This window comes from Spermophilus citellus (assembly GCF_964194105.1).
Source record: "Spermophilus citellus genome assembly, chromosome: 13".
Lineage (NCBI taxonomy): Eukaryota > Metazoa > Chordata > Mammalia > Rodentia > Sciuridae > Spermophilus > Spermophilus citellus.
The window spans coordinates 98,352,847-98,371,156 of NC_138193.1; the positions used below are offsets into that span (position 1 = coordinate 98,352,847).

The 18,310-nt window shown below is 40.9% G+C and overlaps 1 protein-coding gene across 4 annotated transcripts in view; it reads right to left on the reverse strand.

Annotated features, from left to right (window-relative positions):
* Positions 1–13,414: 13,414 nt before the first annotated feature.
* KLHL29 (kelch like family member 29) overlaps positions 13,415–18,310 on the reverse strand; it is a 284,456-nt gene continuing 279,560 nt past the window's right edge. For all 4 annotated transcript variants that reach the window (XM_081264539.1, XM_081264538.1, XM_081264536.1 and 1 more), the window contains 3 exons: positions 16,849–17,042; positions 16,364–16,508; positions 13,415–15,563 (listed from right to left, as the gene is read on the reverse strand). In XM_081264539.1, coding sequence (XP_081120665.1) covers positions 15,380–15,563; positions 16,364–16,508; positions 16,849–17,042 — 523 coding nt within the window. In that variant the 3' untranslated portion in view covers positions 13,415–15,379. The remainder of the gene's footprint in view (positions 15,564–16,363; positions 16,509–16,848; positions 17,043–18,310) is intronic.

The following is an 18,310-nucleotide window of genomic DNA, read 5'->3' on the forward strand; positions in this document are numbered from 1 at the left end:
GGCATTTTGACATCCAGGTCCAGCTGGTATTTAGGTAAATACTATCTAAAGCTTATAAGAGTTGAGAGCTGGAAGACTTAGGTTAGCTGCCTGTAGGTGCTTATTCAAACTGTGAATACGAATCAGATCACTTGGACAGTACTTTCAAAGTGGAATGAAAAATGACAAATAGAAGGACAGCAGCGTCTAAGCTGCAGGTACATAGTATTTTAGAATTGACGATAATCATATCATCTCAAAAGCAGGACAGCTAAAAGAATAGTGTCACAGAACTCAAGGTGGAGAGAATTGGGGTTAAAAACAACAGTATCAAATGCTCCAGTGGAGGCAGTAAAATGTTGCCCATACATATAGCAGTTTGGTGATCTGTGATGCTTTAAGGCAAAAGGGAAGGAGTACACAAGTAGAGAGGGACATGGAGTTGAGGAAAGGATTTAGATGAAACTGGAAAACCTGAGCGTATGTATGTATATACTGAAGGTATGGAGGTGATGGTGGAGGTGGCAGGATAACGATAACAGCTAATCTTTATTGAAAATGCACTAGATTCCAGGCTCTTTCCAAAGGGATTTATGTATATTAATTAAAAAGCAGATCAAACCTATGACTTAGGTACTCTTAGTTTCCTCCTTTAATGAGGAGAGTTAATCACAGACAGATTGTTACTTGTTGAGGATCAGACAACAAGTTAAATAGTATAACCAGAATTTGAGCCCTGGTTTTCTGAAATAAGAGCCCAGTTATTTGCCATTTTCCTATAGTGCCTCAATAGGAAGGTGGAGATAAAGATGGAAAAGAGAAATGATGATTAGTGGGCCAGGAGTCCTGAAGAGACTAGAGGGGGTGTTGGTCTCAAATAAGAGTAAAGATATTTTATTCTAGAAGATTAGAAACTGGGGGAATAGAGGTGTTAAGTTTGGGGATAGGGTGTGCTATTGTTAATTTCAAAATTTTCCATCTAATATGTATTTACTGAACATTTTAATTGTAAAACATAACAAATGGAAAACTGCTTCAAACAAAAGGTATAGATTTGTATGGATTCATCTTTTATAAGATGCACACACTTTATTAGATAGCCCAGAAGCTCTCCTATGCTTCATTCTGATTAAAACCTCCATTTTTTCCTCAAATGCAACCAGTCCACATTTGTGAAAATGACTTCTTTGCTTTTCTAAATTATTTTTATCACCTGTGTGAATTTCTAAACATTACATTTCTGATTTTCCTGGTTTTTTTCCTCCTCCTCCTTTGATTTTAAATCTCTTAGTCTACAGCTTCCTCAATCTCACCTTTTTCCTTGCCATTAATTTGTTGAAGAAACCTATTGAATTTCCCATAGTCAGGATTTTGCTGTTCTAATCCCTATGGTGAGGTTAACATGTTCATTTGACTATTTATTTCTCATCAATTGGTACTTGGATGTGCTGTACTGTGCATTATGGTAGCAACTAGCTACATATAGCTATTGAACACTTGAAATGTGTCTAGTTCAAGTTAAGATGTGTTGTGAGTATAAAATTCGTAATAATTTGGAAGATTTATTACAGAAAACTATGTACTATTTAATACTTTTTATATTGATTGTTGAAATCATATTTTTAATTGTTTCGCACCTAGTTTGTTTTATTATTTATAATGTGGTTACAAGAAAATTTAAAAGTATGTATGGCGTGCATTATATTTTTGTTGGTCAGCACTGATCTAGTGCCTTAATCGGATTCTGGTTTTACTTGATTTTATTATTGCTTTTCACAAGACTGCCATAGCATTAGTATTCTATGAACATGAGTTTCAACAGTCTAAATACTGACTTCAGGTGACACTGGGATTAATCCGCTTTTCATTTTCCTGCATTTACCCTGATGATGTTACTTTTTGAAATAAAATTGAGTTAGATAGTTTTAGTTATTGTTTGAATTCAGTTTTAGGTTTCAGTCCACCCTTATTGATTATTTTTTGCAGTATGTAAAACATTAACATAGGCAGAGAAGTTAGACCAAGTGTCAGTGCCCTCTTACTTCCACTGTGTAGGTAACTAGTCTCATTAGTTTTTCTTTGTCTAGTTTTTCTTTTGCTAAACTAAACAAGAATATGTATATTTATTTCCCCTCTTTTTTCTTATATCAAAGGGAGCTATTCTAGACGATTTTTTGCACACTTTAAATTATGAGACTTTTAAAAATAGTTTAAATTTTCAGAAAAATTGAATATACAGGGTTCTCTTTTATCTCTTGCCCACTTTTATCTCTTCCTCCACTTCCCCATTATTAACATCTTACATTATTAATGTGATACATTTATTATAATCAATGAACAAATATTGATATATCATTATTAACTAAAGTTTTCATTAGGGAATCAGTCTTTGTATTACATATTCTACGGGCTTTGATAAATATATAGTACCATGTGTCTCACTGCAGGATCATTTAGTAGTTTCATTGCCCTAAGAATCCTTTGTGCTCCACCTATGCATTCCTTCTTTCCTCTCATTAGTAATCACTGATGTTCTGTGGGGTTTCTGTGGTGTTTTGTTTTTATTTTGCACTACTGGGGATTGAGCCCAGGAGCATTCTACCACTGAGCTACATTCCCCAGTCCCCCCTTTTTTTTTTAAAGAGAGAATTTTTAATATTTATTTTTTAGTTTTCGGCGGACACAGCATGTTTGTATGTGGTGCTGAGGATTGAACCCAGGCCGCGTGCATGCCAGGCGAGCACGCTACCACTTGAGCCACATCCCCAGCCCAGCCCTTTTAATTTTTTAAAATTTTGAGACAGAGTCTCACTGTATTGCCAAGCTGGCCTGGAACTTGTGATCCTCCTCCATTAGCCTCCAGAGTAGCTGGGATTATTGGCATTTGCCCATATACCACTGACATTTTTATTGTCTTCATGGTTTTCCTTTTCCAGAATGTCATATACATAGAACAATACAAATATGTGGTCTTTTCAGATTTGCTTCTTTCACTTAGCAATATACACTTAGGTTACTTGATAGCTCATTTCTTTGTAGCACAGGATATTATCTCATTGCGTGGATATGCCATTCACTTATTGAATCACATCTTGGTTGCTTCCAAGGTTTGGCAGTTGTGAATAAAGATGTGAATATTCATGTACAAGTTTTGTGTGGGCATGTTTTCAGCTTATTGGGTAAATACCAAGTACTGTGACTCCTGGATTACATGGAAAAGGGTATGTTCAGATTTCTAAGAAGCTGCCAGACTGTCTTCCAGAGTGTACCATTTTGCATTCCCACCAGCAGTGAATGAGAGTTCCTGTTTCACATTCTCACCAGCATTTGGTGGTGTCTGTGTTTTGGGTTTTTTGTCCTTCTACTAGGTGTGTAGTAGTGTCTCATTGTTGTTTTAATTTTAATTCCATATTGAATTACAAATTGAACATCTTCTTTTAAAAAATTATATATTTTAATTGTTGATGGACCTTTATTTTATTCACTTATTTATATATGGTGCTGAGAATTGAACCCAGTGCCTCACACATGCTAGGCAAGCGCTCTACCACTGAGGGCAATAACCACACAACCCCAGCCCACAAATTGAACATCTTTCCACATGTGAATTTGCTCTCTGCAGATGGTGCAGTATCTCTTTAGACCTTTTGCCCAGACCTTTTTGAGTTGTTTGGTTTTTATTGTTGTATTTTAAGAGTTCTTTGTATGTTTTGGATACCAATTTTTTTTTTTTAGATATGTGTTTGCAATTATTTTCTCACAGTCAGTGGCTTGTTTTTCCATTCTCTTAACAGTCTTCATCATTTTACTTTTAATTTATCTTTATTATATTAAGTTTATAAACCATTCTTTCTTTTTTTTTTTTTTTTTTTTTGGTACATTGTAGTTGTACATAATGGGTATGTTGTTATATACGCTAACATGCACACAGTATATCAATATAATTTGGCCAGTATCATTCCTTATTATTTCCCCCTTTCCCTCCTCTCTTCTCTCCCCCTTAAACTTATAATTTATATAAACTATAATTTAGAGTTATAGATGGAATGCTTTTTATTTTTAAAAATCTAACAGTCTTTTAAAATTGGTGTGTTTGGGTTAGTTACATTTAATATATGTATTTTTAATTGTGCTTAATTTTATAGCACATAATTTGGCATTCTAACTGCTTTCAGTGGCATTAACTGCACTTACATTGTTGTGCTACCACCCATTTCCAGAGCTCTTTTTGTGTTGTAAAACTGAAGCTCTGTACTCATTAAACAATAACTCCTCACTCTTTGCTTCCCCATTCCCTGGGGAATCCACCTTTCTATTTTTTAGAAAGGGGAGGTCCCAGGAATTGAACTCAGGCTCAACCACCGAGCCACCAATCCAGCCCTATTTTGTATTTAATTTAGAGACAAGTTGCTTAGCACATGGATAAATTGCTGAGGCTGGCTTTGAACTTGAGATCCTCCTGCCTCAGCCTCTTGAGCTGCTGGGATTATAGGTGTGCGCCACTGTGCCTGGCTCCACCATTCTACTTTCTATCTCTATGAATTTCATGACTCTTAGAGCCTCATATAAGTGGAATCTACAATATTTGTCTTTGTGTCTGACTTATTTCACTCAGCCTAATGTCCTTAATGTTCATCTATGTAGTAGCACCTGTCCGAAAACACATTCTGTTTATCCCTTCGTCCTTCAGTTGATATTTGGGTTGCTTCTACCTTTTGGCTCTTGCAAATAATACTATAAATATCTCTTTGAGTTTCTGAGTTGTTGTCTGTGAGTGTGAGTGTGTGTGTGTGTGTGTGTCACATATATCTTTTATGCAAATATGCCAAAGTGGAATTGCTGAATCATGTGGTAGTTCCAAATTTAACTTTTTAAGTGTTTTCTTTAGCAGCTACACTGTTTTATATTCTCATTTACTGTGTACAAGTTTCTAATTTCTCTACAACCTCAATGACACTTATTATTTTATGGTGTTTTTGTGGGGGGGTTGGGGGTAGTTAGAAGCCATCCTAATGAATGGGATTACCTTTAATGTAATTAATGTAATTATTTATATATTTGGATTTAATTCTACCATTTTATTATCTATTCATCTCCTCTTTTTAAAATTATGATAATGATGGGTGGGGGGCGGGTAGAGGAAGAGGAGCTGGGGTTCTAACCCAGGGCTTCAGGCATGCTAGGCAAGTACTTTACCATTGAACTAAACCCCAAGCCCCTCTTCTGTTTTTTCTTTCGGATTAAATAGTTTAGTATTTCATTTTAATTTACCTCTTGACTTTTGACTGTATCTCTGTGCACTGCTTGTAGGGTTTTCTCTGGTACTTACACATACTTTTCACAATCTACTGAAAATTAATATTTTTCCACCTTGTGTAAAATATATGTTTTCTAGCCATATATCATAGTTGCCATATGAGTTATGTTTATATACGTTGAAAGTCCCATAAAATAATGTTATTATTTTTTCTTTCAACAATCACAAATATTTTTAAAAACTTAAAGGGTAAACAACAATTTATTATATTTACACAGACATTTATTGTTTCTGTTGCTCTTCCTTCATTACTGAAGTTCTAGGTTTCATTTTTTTCCATCTGAAGAATTTCCTTTAGCATTTCTTTAAAGAAGATCTAGTAATGACAAATTCTTATTTTTCCTTCATCAGAGAATATCTTTATTGTACCTTTATTTTAGAAGGATATGTTTACTAGACATAGAATCTGGGTTGACAGTTCTTTTCTTTTAGCACTTTAAAATGTTATTTTATGGCCTCCTAGCCTCTATAGTTTCTGATGAGAGATTCATAATGTCAATCAATTTGAGCTCAAAGACTGTAAAATAACTTTACTTGGAGTCTTGAGAATTGCAGTTCAGGAGGCACAGACTCATGGTTCTGAATGAATGTTCCAAAGAGAGCCCTTTTAAAAGGAAGAAGTATAAGATAAAGAAAATTCCAGGCAGCTTGTACAAGCTGTTTAAAAGGAAGGTGATTGAAGCAGAAGTTAACCTAACTCTAGGCTGTACATCACTAGACATATATGATGGGTTGCCAAACCTATCTCTAGGTGACAATTACAACTGTAACATGTAACATTCATTAAAGGAGGATGGTGGTTTTTTCAGACTTGGTCCAGTTCAGAAGTTCACATTCCTGAGTTCAGTTTAAGAGTCCATATTTCTGGGCAGCAGCTTGAGACATGCGTAAGTCCTGGTCCCTCAATAGCATTCTTAGTCCATTTTTAATTACTCTTTGTTACTTTTTGTCATGATTTTCTTCTTGATAGTTTCACGGGAGTCATTTGAATTATGTAATGTGTTGATTTTCTCTGGCTGCTTTAAGACAGTATTTTTTTTTTCCTTTTCAGCAAAAAAATCAGTCTTGGGTTTCTTTGAGATTATTCCTTATAGGATTTACTGATCCTTGTATCTGCAAATTTGTGAATTCTACCGAGTTTGGGAATTTTCAGTCATAATTTCTTCAAATTCTCTATTTGCATCAATTCCTTTCTCCTCTTCTGTTGGGATTTCAGTTAAATGAATGTTAGACCTCTCTCTCTCTCTCTTTTTATTTTTTATTTTTTTGGGGTAGTTATAAACAGAATGTCTTTATTTGTTTATTTATTTATTTTTTAATGTGGTGCTAAGGATTGAACTCAGTGCCTCACACATGCTAGGCAAGAGCTCTGCCCCTGAGCCACAACCCTAACCCAACCTTTCAATATTGTCCTGCAAATCCCTGATATTTTAAAAATTTTTTTCTTCAACCAAGACTGGAAATGTCTTCATTGTTTGCTACTTTAAAAACTTCCTGCTTTTTTCCCTCTTTTGTTTATCATAAATTATTTTTATCAAAATTTGATTATTTCAGCATCTGATCAATTTCATGGTTTGTGTTTATGGACTGCTTTTTCTTTTTTAAAAATATTTATTTTTTAGGTGTAGATGGACACAACACAATGCCTTTATTTTTATGTGGTGCTGAGGATCGAATCCGGGTCCCACCCGTGCTAGGCGAGTGCTCTCTACCGTTGAGCCACAATCCCAGCCCAGATTGTTTTTTCTCTTGAGAATTTAATGTATTCCTGGTTCTTTGTAATTTTGTTCAAGTAATTTTGGATGAGGCTCTGGGCATTTTTAACATTTATGAGATTTTGGGCTTGGTTACAGTCTTGGGGAGAATGCTGATCTTTTTTGTTTTAGCAGACAATCAAACTGGGTAGGTTCAGACCAAAAGCCCTGGCCTACTTTCTGTTGGCTCAAAGTTGTAGTGCCTTTCTGTTGTATCCCTGTGGTAGTCTGAATAATTAGATGACTCCCCAATTAGATGTCCATGACCTATTTCCCAGAACCTGGGAGTATGTTACCTTACATGGTAAAAGGAACATTGTAGACCTAATTAATGTAAAGACACCTAGAACTGTAAGATAATAAATATACTGTTGTAAGCCACTAAGTTTGTGCTAACTATTTACAGCACCCGGAGGAAATTAATACAGGTGGTCCCCATGTGTACCATGAGGGGCCAATCAAAGGACCTGGGGATGGTCCACATCACAGTTCAGATTCAAAGCCTTTGCCCTTTTGGTCCTGGTGAGTTCTTCACAAGTGCAGCTCAGGATTTCATATAGTAATTTAAAGGACCTCTTTTTCCAGCCTCCTGCTCTCTGGGATCCCTTCCCTGCTCTCAAACTCCTTGAGCTTCTTTCCTGGTGGTCAGACTGGAAAGAGCCAAAAACTTTCAGGGATACTTTTGATCCTTGCCACTGCTGCCCTGATGAGACACAGTCATTCCTGGGGTTTCTCTTCTGGCGTTCTGGCTCCCTTGAGAGTAAGCTGGGAGGTGCACGGGCTAAAGGGGCCAATGCAGGAAAGTCCCCTCCATGTGCGTCATCCTACCCAATGTAGAGGCTTTTCAATTGATCAGTATGGCTTCCCTCCAAGGTTTTTTGTAATCAGTGGGAAAGATGAACTAGAGTGTGCTTACTCCACTTCAACCAGGACCGGAAATGTCTTCATTCTTTGTTACTTTAAAAACTTCATGCTTTTTTCCCTCTTTTGTTTATCATAAATTATTAACTTTTTTTTTTTTTTTACTGAACTGTATGTTATTTCTAGTTTACATTTCTTAAATAATTCCTAATTTATTTTACTACTTTGTGAGGTTTTCTAATCCTTATATTGTTCTGTACTGTGGCTATGCTGTTCTGGATTATATTAGTCTTTTATTTCTCATTATAATGGGTCCTTTTTTGTGTCGAGATATTATAGTTTTTATGTATTTTGTAGGCACGTATTTCTGGAGTGCCTTTATTATTCATATGAATAACCTTCTTTTAAAGTTTTTTTCTTGAAATACATTTATATGGCATTTTCCTTCAATGCTTTAGTTGCTCGTTTTTATATGAAATATCTTGAACTTTTAGAAGGAAGTCTGGTTTTATGGCTCAAGGGCTCTCTCTTCTGTTGCTTGTGGGAAGTGTCTTAAGTGTCTTAATGTGTGGCTGCTCACTTCTGCAATCTCCTGCCTTTCTTCCCTCCCCTACTTTTGTCTGGACTTCATTTTCCTTTGTCACTTTCATTCCTGTGTTACTCAATTTAGATTCTCCACCATGTAATTTTCTTAGTCTGGAGTTGTATCCTGGATAGGGCCTTGGCCTGATTAGTTCTGAAGAGCGGGCAGGCTCAGTATCTACAACGTAACCCTTGCCTTCATTCCCCTGCGGTCAGGCTGTGTAGAGCCCCTGAGCATTCCTGTGAGTACCTGGGGGTCTCAGCCCCATTCTGTTCACTTTCCTCTGCTTCCTTCCTCACACAGGTAATAACTTTGTACTAAATATGTTACTGAAATAAAGGTTATTTGGGGTGGGGAATCCCAAATTATGTCACATACTTAAAGGAAGCATCAGTTAAACTGTCAGCTCTGTAGTTTATCAGACTTTAAATTTTAACAGATTATATATAAAATGGAGCAAAGAAAGGAGTAACTGCCCATACTGTAAAAAAATCAGTTTCAGATCTTTGGAATGTTTCTTTACATTTATTTTCACATTGTTTGAACTTAAATATTTCATCCACAGAAACAAAAAAGGAAAAGATCATCAAAAAGCCTTTTCTACCCACATTATCAAGATTTTATGGCTAGAATTGGATGAAACTTTGTCTATTAACACAAATGTTAAACTAAACACAAGTATTAATTAGAATGTTTTTATGTTTTTAATGTGATACTTTAATGAAATATTAAAATTAATGTGAAAAACTTGAAGTTTTAAATATAGGTAGGACAAGTGATTATTATTTCTTAAAGCCATCTTAAGAAGATTATCCTGCCATTCAAAATCAATATAGTACAAAATGTCTTAAGAGTCTTTCCTAGAAACTGTTAGGTCACACTTTTCCAACTATTATTGCATATGTGGGTTGAGTGTTTTAGCTTATATGTAGAATAGTTCCTATGTGTTTATTTCATTTTTTGTCCAATTTTTAAAAATTATTATAATGTGAGTAAGACTAAAATTTTTGGGGATTCAATTCCTGAGCAACATTTATGCTGTATTCAAAAAAATATTTTGTTAACTTCATAGAATACTGATTTTGCTGGGCACAGTGGTGTATGCTGTAATCTCAATAACTTGGGGGCTGAGTCAGGAGGATCCCAAGTTCAAAGCCAGCCTCAGCTACTTAGTGAGGTCCTAAGCAACTTAGTGAGACCTTGTCTCAGAAAATGAAAAGGGTAGCCTGGCACAGTGGCTCACGCATGCCTTTAATCCCAGTGGCTCAGGAGGTGAAGGCAGGGGGATCGTAAGTTCAAAGCCAGCCTCAGCAAAAAGTGAGGTGCTAAGCAACTTGGTGAGAATCCTATCTGATTATTTGAGCTTGTATCATAATTTAGAAGAAAAGAAAGATGGGGAGGGTTGTAGCTAAATAAGTTGGGAAAACTGCTACATTCACTTTACTAAAATGAATGCCATTCCATTTTTTACTATAGAGTTTATAGCAAGGAAAACCTTATATATGACTATTCATAGCAGCATTATTCATATTATCCAAATGTCTAATAACTGGTGAACATGTGAAAATCAGTTTTCATATTGTATCCATTTTATATATCTGTAATTAAACATTATTTGATCATAAAAAGAAATACTGATACATGTTACAACATGGATGAATCTTGAGAATACTATACTAAGTGAAAGAAGCCAGGAACAAGATCACATATTCTCTTGATTCCATTTATATGAAATGTCCATTGCAGGCATATCTGTAGAGACAGAAAGGAGATTAGTTGTTGTGGGGGGCTAGGGTAGGGAGATGGGCAGTGACTGCTAATGGGTGCAGGTTTCTTTTTGGGGTGATGGAATGTGGTGCAGTGGTGGTGTTTTGTTAAAGGGCTATGAGTTCAACTGTGAATATGCTAAAACCACTAAATTGGTCTTGAATTTGCTATGTGATTTATATGTCAACAAGCTGTTACTAAAAACAAAAGGAGGGTTATAGCATCAATTAAGGCAAGAAGAGATCAGGGCTTAAAATGAGACAGTTATGATAGAAAGGGACTGGGGAATGTAGGAGGTGAGCTGAAGAGCTTCAATGAATAATTTTTTTTTACTGACAGGGATACAAAATCCCCAGGGCTGAAATCCTTAGGAGACAGTACTAATGGCTGCTCCAGTACACAGCTTGAATTTGAGCAATTGCTAGCTTCACCAAGAACAGACTGTACACATAATAAATGAAGGCCCTTTAACAAAAACTGTCATCTGTAGACAACAGGGATGGCTAAAGCAGTGCACAAAATTGTGGCCTTGCTCATACTTTTTCATGACTCAAAATATTTTTTTATGATTGCCAGTAGGGTTGGCTAATGTGACTGCTGCTATGCACCAGTGCAAAGTGCCTATGGTAGGATACAGGACATGTCCTTGTCTGCAAAAACTCAACCCTACTGTGTGCATTCAAATAGTTACTTCTAAAGAGTACTATTTCTAAAGGAGGTGAATGCCTATTCATCCACAGAGGCCTCTGTTTTCCTACTGCACCTTTCTGAAGTAGCTTGGGAAGGAGGACGGAGCTTCGGTCTTGGAGTCATAGGAGCTAAGCAACTGCAGGCAGCCTTGGGGGCCATGTGGTTGTCACAGGCTCTCTGGAGTCTCACTATGCCAGATTGGAACACTGATGTACCGTAGACCACCTCGGCCTGATGTCATGGAGTCCTGTGGGCTCAGCTGTAGAATGAGGAGGGCCACTCCTGAAGGATGTTTTTTCTTTTTTCTTTTTTTTCCTGCAAGATGATTGAGGATTAAATTTCATGGTGTGTATGTAGAGAACATGGAGCATACCTATTGGTTACAGGACAAGTCACTTAACTTTGCTGCCATTGTTTCCTCAGATCGATTGACCAGTTGTTCCCTTCACTTCTTAAAGACTAAAGACCAGGCCCTGTGCCTTTTAAGGTAGTTGAGGATAAAAAGTTATTAAGATTTGGTTAGAGAAGACATTCACAAGGGTCTTGGTAGCTCATTCCAGAGTTTTAGCACTAAAATACATGGCAACCTATTGTAATTCTCTTGGTTACTTTACTTTGAACCCTTTCTAATTCTCCCATTTTTTGTGATGATCTTCACAAAAGAAAATTTCTGGTTGAAAAATAGGGGAGAGACTACTTTTTGTTCCTTATTTAAAAAAAATATATGTATATATTTATGCAGGAGCTGGGGATATGGTCTATGTTAGGACACTTGCCTAGCATGCGTGAAGTCCTGGGTATTAGTATTATAATTGTTTGCATTGTTTCCCCATAGTTTGTATTATGTTCTTATGATTGCCCAGAAATGGATTCACTGGCTCGGGATGAACATCCCTCAGACTCCCGATAACCCGGTGCCTGCCATCTTGCTGTTTGCGGACCTTGCAGATCTTACTGCTCCTCATCAGCACTTGGAGTACCCCCTTTTAGGCTGAGGGAGCTAATTTAGTAGGTACAAGATATTATCTAATTATTTTGATTTTTATTATTTGGTAACTACAAATGTTGAACTTTTTGTTATGTATTTATTGGCCACATTTCCTCCTATGTAGATCTAGTACCTGTTTGTTTTTGCTGGAATTATTTAACATTTTCTTATTGCATTTTGGGCTTTTTAATAAAGATTAATTCTGTATCATATGGTCTGCAAATATTTTTCCTGACTTCTTGTTTTGGCTATGTGTTTAAAAAAAAAATTAATGAAAACACACACACACACACACACACACACACAATGTAAACTGTCTTCTGTTTGTGGCTGTTACAAAGAACTTTCTCAGCATTGTTGCCAGATCTCATGGTTATGCCTGGACACTCTTCATGGTATGTGGGCTAATATGGTGCACACACATCTTCTGTGATGAAATGTAATATGTTTACTAACCAGAGTTAAGTCTAAAGTATGCAGATTCTTCATAGGCCCAGAGAACATTTCCCTTCCTTTAGAGAAATGGGGTAGACAAGAAGGAACTAACAAAATAATTGCTTGATTCCCCCCACCCCCGGGTTATAATTTTAGCTCTAAATGATGGGCAACTTCTAGACAGTCTCCATCCTTTCCTCTAGGACTGCTGCTCCTGAGGATTTCATTGCAATTATGTATTGAGAAATGTGTGGCCCACTCATCATGAGGCCCCAGTCAAGTTCTCAAGAGAATCCCCTCTCTCACCTACCTGACCCACCTTCTTTAAGCTTTTTCTTTCAAGGAGGCACTGGATCTTGGTACAATTTCAAGATTCAGGATGTGAGACTCTTTGCATGGATGGCAATACTAGGAAACCTCCCTTGGTGAAGCAGTCTATTAAATCTGAACTCCTTTCCTGCAGTGAGCAATCCCATCTGGCAGTCTACCTTCTCTTCCTGGGAAGTCTTGCATGGGTGTCCATGGGATAGTAAATAGGTATGTGCAGAAGGTTCGAGGATGTATCCAGCCAATGGAGGAAGGCAGGGAGGCTACCCTGACTGGGTTTTAGGGTGAGAAATGAACGTTTTTCATGAAAACATGTGTTCTTAGGCTGATGGTTGGAGTTGTCATGTGGCTCTGGCACAGTTTTAAAAAAAAGCCCTAGGCACAGGAGTGATACAGTGGGAAGCTGGCTTTGAGGCTTTTAGATGCACCAGTGTAATAAGAAGATAACTTACACTAAAGGAGTGGCCTCACAGTCTGTTCAGAGTGTGTGCATACCCTTTCCACTTTGACCTCCAGTTGTCCTTTACTGTTGGCTTCCTAGCTCCCTACATGGCCTTGCTAAGGAGCCCCATCTTTCTAATCATCAAAATCTGTATGAAAGTCTAAGAGAACCCAGACTGCTGACGTCTGAAACGAAGATCAGGCCTAGGCAGAGGTTTCATGTCACTGTGGCAAAGATAATGACACACAAAGACATTGCGTTTGCTTCCAAGTCTAGATCTATAAATATATTTATTATAATATAACAAGAACTTAACAATAAACATATACTATGTACATTACCATTACAGAGAACCCTGTTTTATATCATTCACAGAAATAGCCAGTTTTGCTCCAGTGTGATAGATGAGGAGAGAAACGGAATTTCAGTGTCATCTGTGTGGAGTCTGTTGACCGCTAGCACCTCCCTTGGAGGCAGACGCACACCAATGCTAACATTAGCCCTGCCCCAGGCAGTTAGGAATTTGTGCTCCAGTCCTTGGGTTCACACTTGCACCCTGTTTGACATAAATACTTTAAATGACATACAATGTATGTAGTTTTGTGCTTATTACTTTTTAAAATAATAAATAATATTAAAAACTGCATAACGAAGCTCGGTATCTTGTCCAAGTGGGAGCCACGCTTGTAGTGCTGGAAGTTGATGCCCGACATTGGAACTGGAATTTTGTGTCATCACATACGGAAGATGGAAAGCATGTCTTCTTTCTCCTTATAAAAGTTCTTATGATGACGTGATGGCAAGCTGACCTCCCAGATAGAAAAATGGTAAATGTGTATTTGGTACCAACTTCAACTAAACAGCGCGGTGGCGGCGGCGGCCTTCTTCCTGCCCTGGAATGGAAACTGATGACCGGGAGAGGTTTGAGGGTCTAAGGACTAGCGGGAAGGCCTTCTTTTGAGCCTCGGAGTGACTCCCCCACCATCTGGCTTCCCTTTTCTCGGGTTAATACGTGACAAGAAGAGTGATTCTGCTCATGCCCCTCGGGCCTCGGCTGTCATGGCTCGTCTTAAGAAGGCTGTCCCCATCCTGAGAGCTCTTGTGGCAGGTGCCTTAATATATAGCTATAATATCAAAAATAGTCTCCTGTGCTTTGTAGACATTTGTTCTCCCTCCCTCCCTCCATCCCTTCCCCCAGCCTGGGTCCCCAGCTTTACCTCATGGAGGGAGCTGGACTGGTGTCAGGAACCACATCCTTCTGGAACTGACCCTTCTTCCTCAGTCAGTGCCTCGATGAGGCACAGTCTTTACGGGGCTGTCTGGGAGTTACTTTTTCCAAAAATAAAGTGGGGGCATGGCCCACCCCAGGAGAGATCCTCTATTCTGCACATAGAAAAATGAGAGCAAATGCCCCCCTCTGGCACTACCCACAAAGAGCTTTGGGAATTCCCACATCCTCCCTCTGGTGGCCTCCTCTTTCTCAGTACTTAAAAATAGCCTTTTGTTCATCAAGAAAATGCCTTGGAAATCTAAATAATTCTTATTGTTTAGGAGAAAGCTAGCACAGCCACCTTGTCCTCCTCCAGCAAAAACATGGCAGAAAAACCCATGAAGGACAGACGGCTCTCCCCAGCAGTCCCTGTGGCTGCCACCCCTGGCTCTGCACAGGCAGCTGGACTTCTCTTCGGTCCCAGTGGGGACCAGCAGCCTCCTAGGCCTCGTGCTGCACAGTCCTGTCCCTCATTTTCTCTCGGCCACTGAAAGTGTAGATTGGTTAAAAAACAAAAGTAGGAATCAAAGTGATAAGGACACTTTGATCTTATTCCAAAAGAGCCTGATGCCGAATATTGTCATAGGATAACTGATCTAGGGTGGTTTAGGGATCAAGCTTGCTCTGTAGGAAGGAAAAAAACAGCTTCTCCCTCCCAGTTGAAAAATATGTGAAACTATTGCACTGGGCAGAGCGAGCGCCCCCATTCAGAGCAAGCGCCTCCCCAGGAACCAGCAAGCCCTGGCTTTTTCCAGGTTCCTGCAGCCTGGAGCGCTGTGCCCCATTCACCCAATAGGCGAGGATGATTTTCTACATTCAATGTAGAGAATATTCAAAAATGTTTAGCGCAGTGAGTTCCTTGATTTTGTTTTGTTGGCCTCATGATGTTGCTGAAAAATTATCATTGGGTATATCATTTGCCTCACCAGAGTTGTCCACAGTTTTGTCACAGGCGCTCAGCTGATGTCAGCCGCTTTGAATATATTTCTTTATCACGACACAGCCATGTCTGAACACAGGGCAGGGCATGTGGGGTAGGAGGGTCCAGGTGTTGGTTGCAGGCTCATAGGCTTCCATGTTGCCCAGGGCGGGCCCCTCACTGCTCACGATGCCTCCAGTAGCATAAATCTTGCCATCAAGCACCACGGCGCTGTCAGAGGGAAGCGGGTAAAGAATTAGGCCTCTAAGCTTCCAACTTGGACCTGGAGATAAGACTCCAGACACTGAGTCTGTTGCAGGCTGCCTGCACCCTCTGGCAAAGTTTGTCTCTGCCCTCTGACCTGGGCTGGCACAAAACTCCTTGCCTTCAGGGACAACCAGGACATCCTGCTACACCTCCCTCCAAGCATGGAGGTGTTCATGTTCACTAGCCTCCTTCCCAGCACTGCCAGTTGACTAATGAGCCTGGGAGAGGAGCTGTCTCTTTATAGGTGCTCCGCTCAGGTCGCTGAGCCTTTATTGAGCATCTTCTTGTGCACACAGAATCTTCCTGCTGCTTGGGTCAGGTTAGAGTTAAGGGCCTGATCTAATTTAACACTAGGCACGTGACTGGGAATCCTGCCTCTTGTCTTTGAACCTCCAGAGAGGCATAGGGATCATGTATGTGACTACAGCATCCTCCCAAGAAGCCACTTATCCCTGCAAAGCTCTGGCAGGCAGTTTTAGGGGATGGTGGACCTCACCTTTCACCAGGAAAAAGATGGCCTCCATGCCTCTAGGAGACATTTCATTTCTAATTTCACCTGGAGCTTCAGGCTGGGGCTTCTGAGCCAGGGGCTGCTATGGCTGCTCTTGGATGCTCCACACCCTACTCCAGCCCTGACATCTGTCTCTCTGCTCTGGGTAGGAGATTCCTTTGGCATTGGAATGGTGATAAATCTTGTGGTCACACCTCTCCTCTCGTCCCCCATCTCTCTCCTCCTCCCTCACAACACCCATTGAGCCTCTTACCTGCAGAACTGGCGAGAGTGATTCATGTTTGGGCCTGCCTTGATGTTCCCTTTGTCTGGGTCGTAGATGGTGGTGGCTCTGGCATAAGCCCCACCCAGGATGAACACCAAGCCATTGAGGGTGACAGCAGGTGCATACTTGTTGTCTGTGAAGACAGCAGGTCAGGCAGGTCATTTCATTCAACCCTTCCTCCCCTTTGTTTTCCCAGCAGATGCCCCCTGTCCCCCCGGGAAGGAGCTAGAAAGACTTCCTGAGGACAGGCCTGAGCCAGGCACACCTGGAACCATGACCAGTTTGCCCTTCTCCAGGTGCTGGGACCCCTGGCTGCACCTGGGCTTGGGGAGAACCCACCCCTGCCCCCCTCAGACCTGAATCTGCACAACTATTGGGCTCAGCCTGACTCTAGGCCTGTACGTTGAGATGGAATAAGTCAGTGAGGTGGAGGCCCCACACTGGCCTGGGTTGAGGAGACTGCTGGTCCGCACCTATCATGGGGGATTCGATGAAGCTCCATGTGTTGCTCTGTGGAACGTAGGACTGGAGGACACCCGCGGCTCGACCTGCCTCGTTCACACCGCCGAACACGTAGATCTTGCCTCCGCACACGGAGGCTGCTGCCGAATGTACTGCCTTGGGCAGAGGGGCCACCGCCTCCCACTGGTTGGTGATGGTGTCATACCTGTAGTGAGAAGAAAGGAGAAGGGGCTTGTGCAAGGTGGGGGTCATAGCCACCTGCTTCCTGCCTGCAGCATCACCAGTGTAACCTGAGCCTGTGACAGGGCTCTGGGATGAGTCCCTTGAGACCTCCCAGGGTCACTCCAAACTGGCACTCTTGGCCTCCTCTGGAGCCTCAGTGGACCTCATCTCTGCCTGCCCAACCTCTCTGCAGACTCCTAACTCTGCTCACTCGGGGCTACTGGCTGTGGTCGGCCAGCCTGCCTATCCAGCTTGGTCCTGCCTTTCCCTGTGGCAGTCCTGCCCTGAGCATCTGCTGTGTCAGCAGGACGGCAAGTGGCATGAGGTGAGGGGCCACAGAGCATGCAGCAGGGACACCCAGCCAGTGTTCAGGTGGAGTTGGGCCTCCTGCAATTGTGATTCTGGGGTGTGCCTGGAAGGGGGATCGAGCTCCAACTGGGGGGAAGGAGCAGGTGTGGATGGGCTCAAGAAACAGTGCAGGTGAAGGGAGAGGAGTGGACACAGGCATTTGGGAGCATTTGTCAGGTAGTGGCTGGAGTTTGGGGTAGATTAAAAGGCCATTTGTGCCAGACTCAGGGATTGTTTGGGCTTTGTCTGGAGGGCAGTGGGAGGCCCTGATGTTTAAGCAAGGAAATAACATGATCAAACCTAGACTCAGGAGAGATCGCTATGTCTGCAGGGTGGAGAGTGAACCTCAGTGAGGAGGCTGGGAGGAGGAAGACTGGTTAGACTGGTGTGTTACAGGAAGCTTGGTGAGAAGTGACAGTGGCCTGGGTCAAGAGCTAACAAGAGCTTAAGGAAGCACGAGCAGGAAAGGTGGAGAGAGGGTAGGATTACTGTCAGGATGCCAGGGCCCAGGACGACACAGGGTCTGTGCCTCAGAAAACTGGACAGAGGTGGCACTACTGGCAGGACAGGACTGAGGTTGGGGAAGGAAGTGATTTCAGTTTTAATTGAAAAGAATTTAAAGTATTTGTGGGCCATAGGTTAGGATGTCACGTGGGCAGTTGGGTATATGGGTCTGGATTGAATAAGCACCTTTGGGATCACTGGTGAAGGTGGAAACCGGAACTAAGGAGTGTCCTGCAGCATCGTGAGTGGGTGCAAGACCGAGGACATGCTCTGGGTAGGGGGTTGGCCATGAAGAGGAGAGCTGAGAGGAGCCCTCAGAAGGGCAGCTGGAGTGTCAACAGCCAGTGGTGTGCAATAAGAGGTAATGGGCTTTGGGTGTGGAGGGTGGGATGAGAGGAC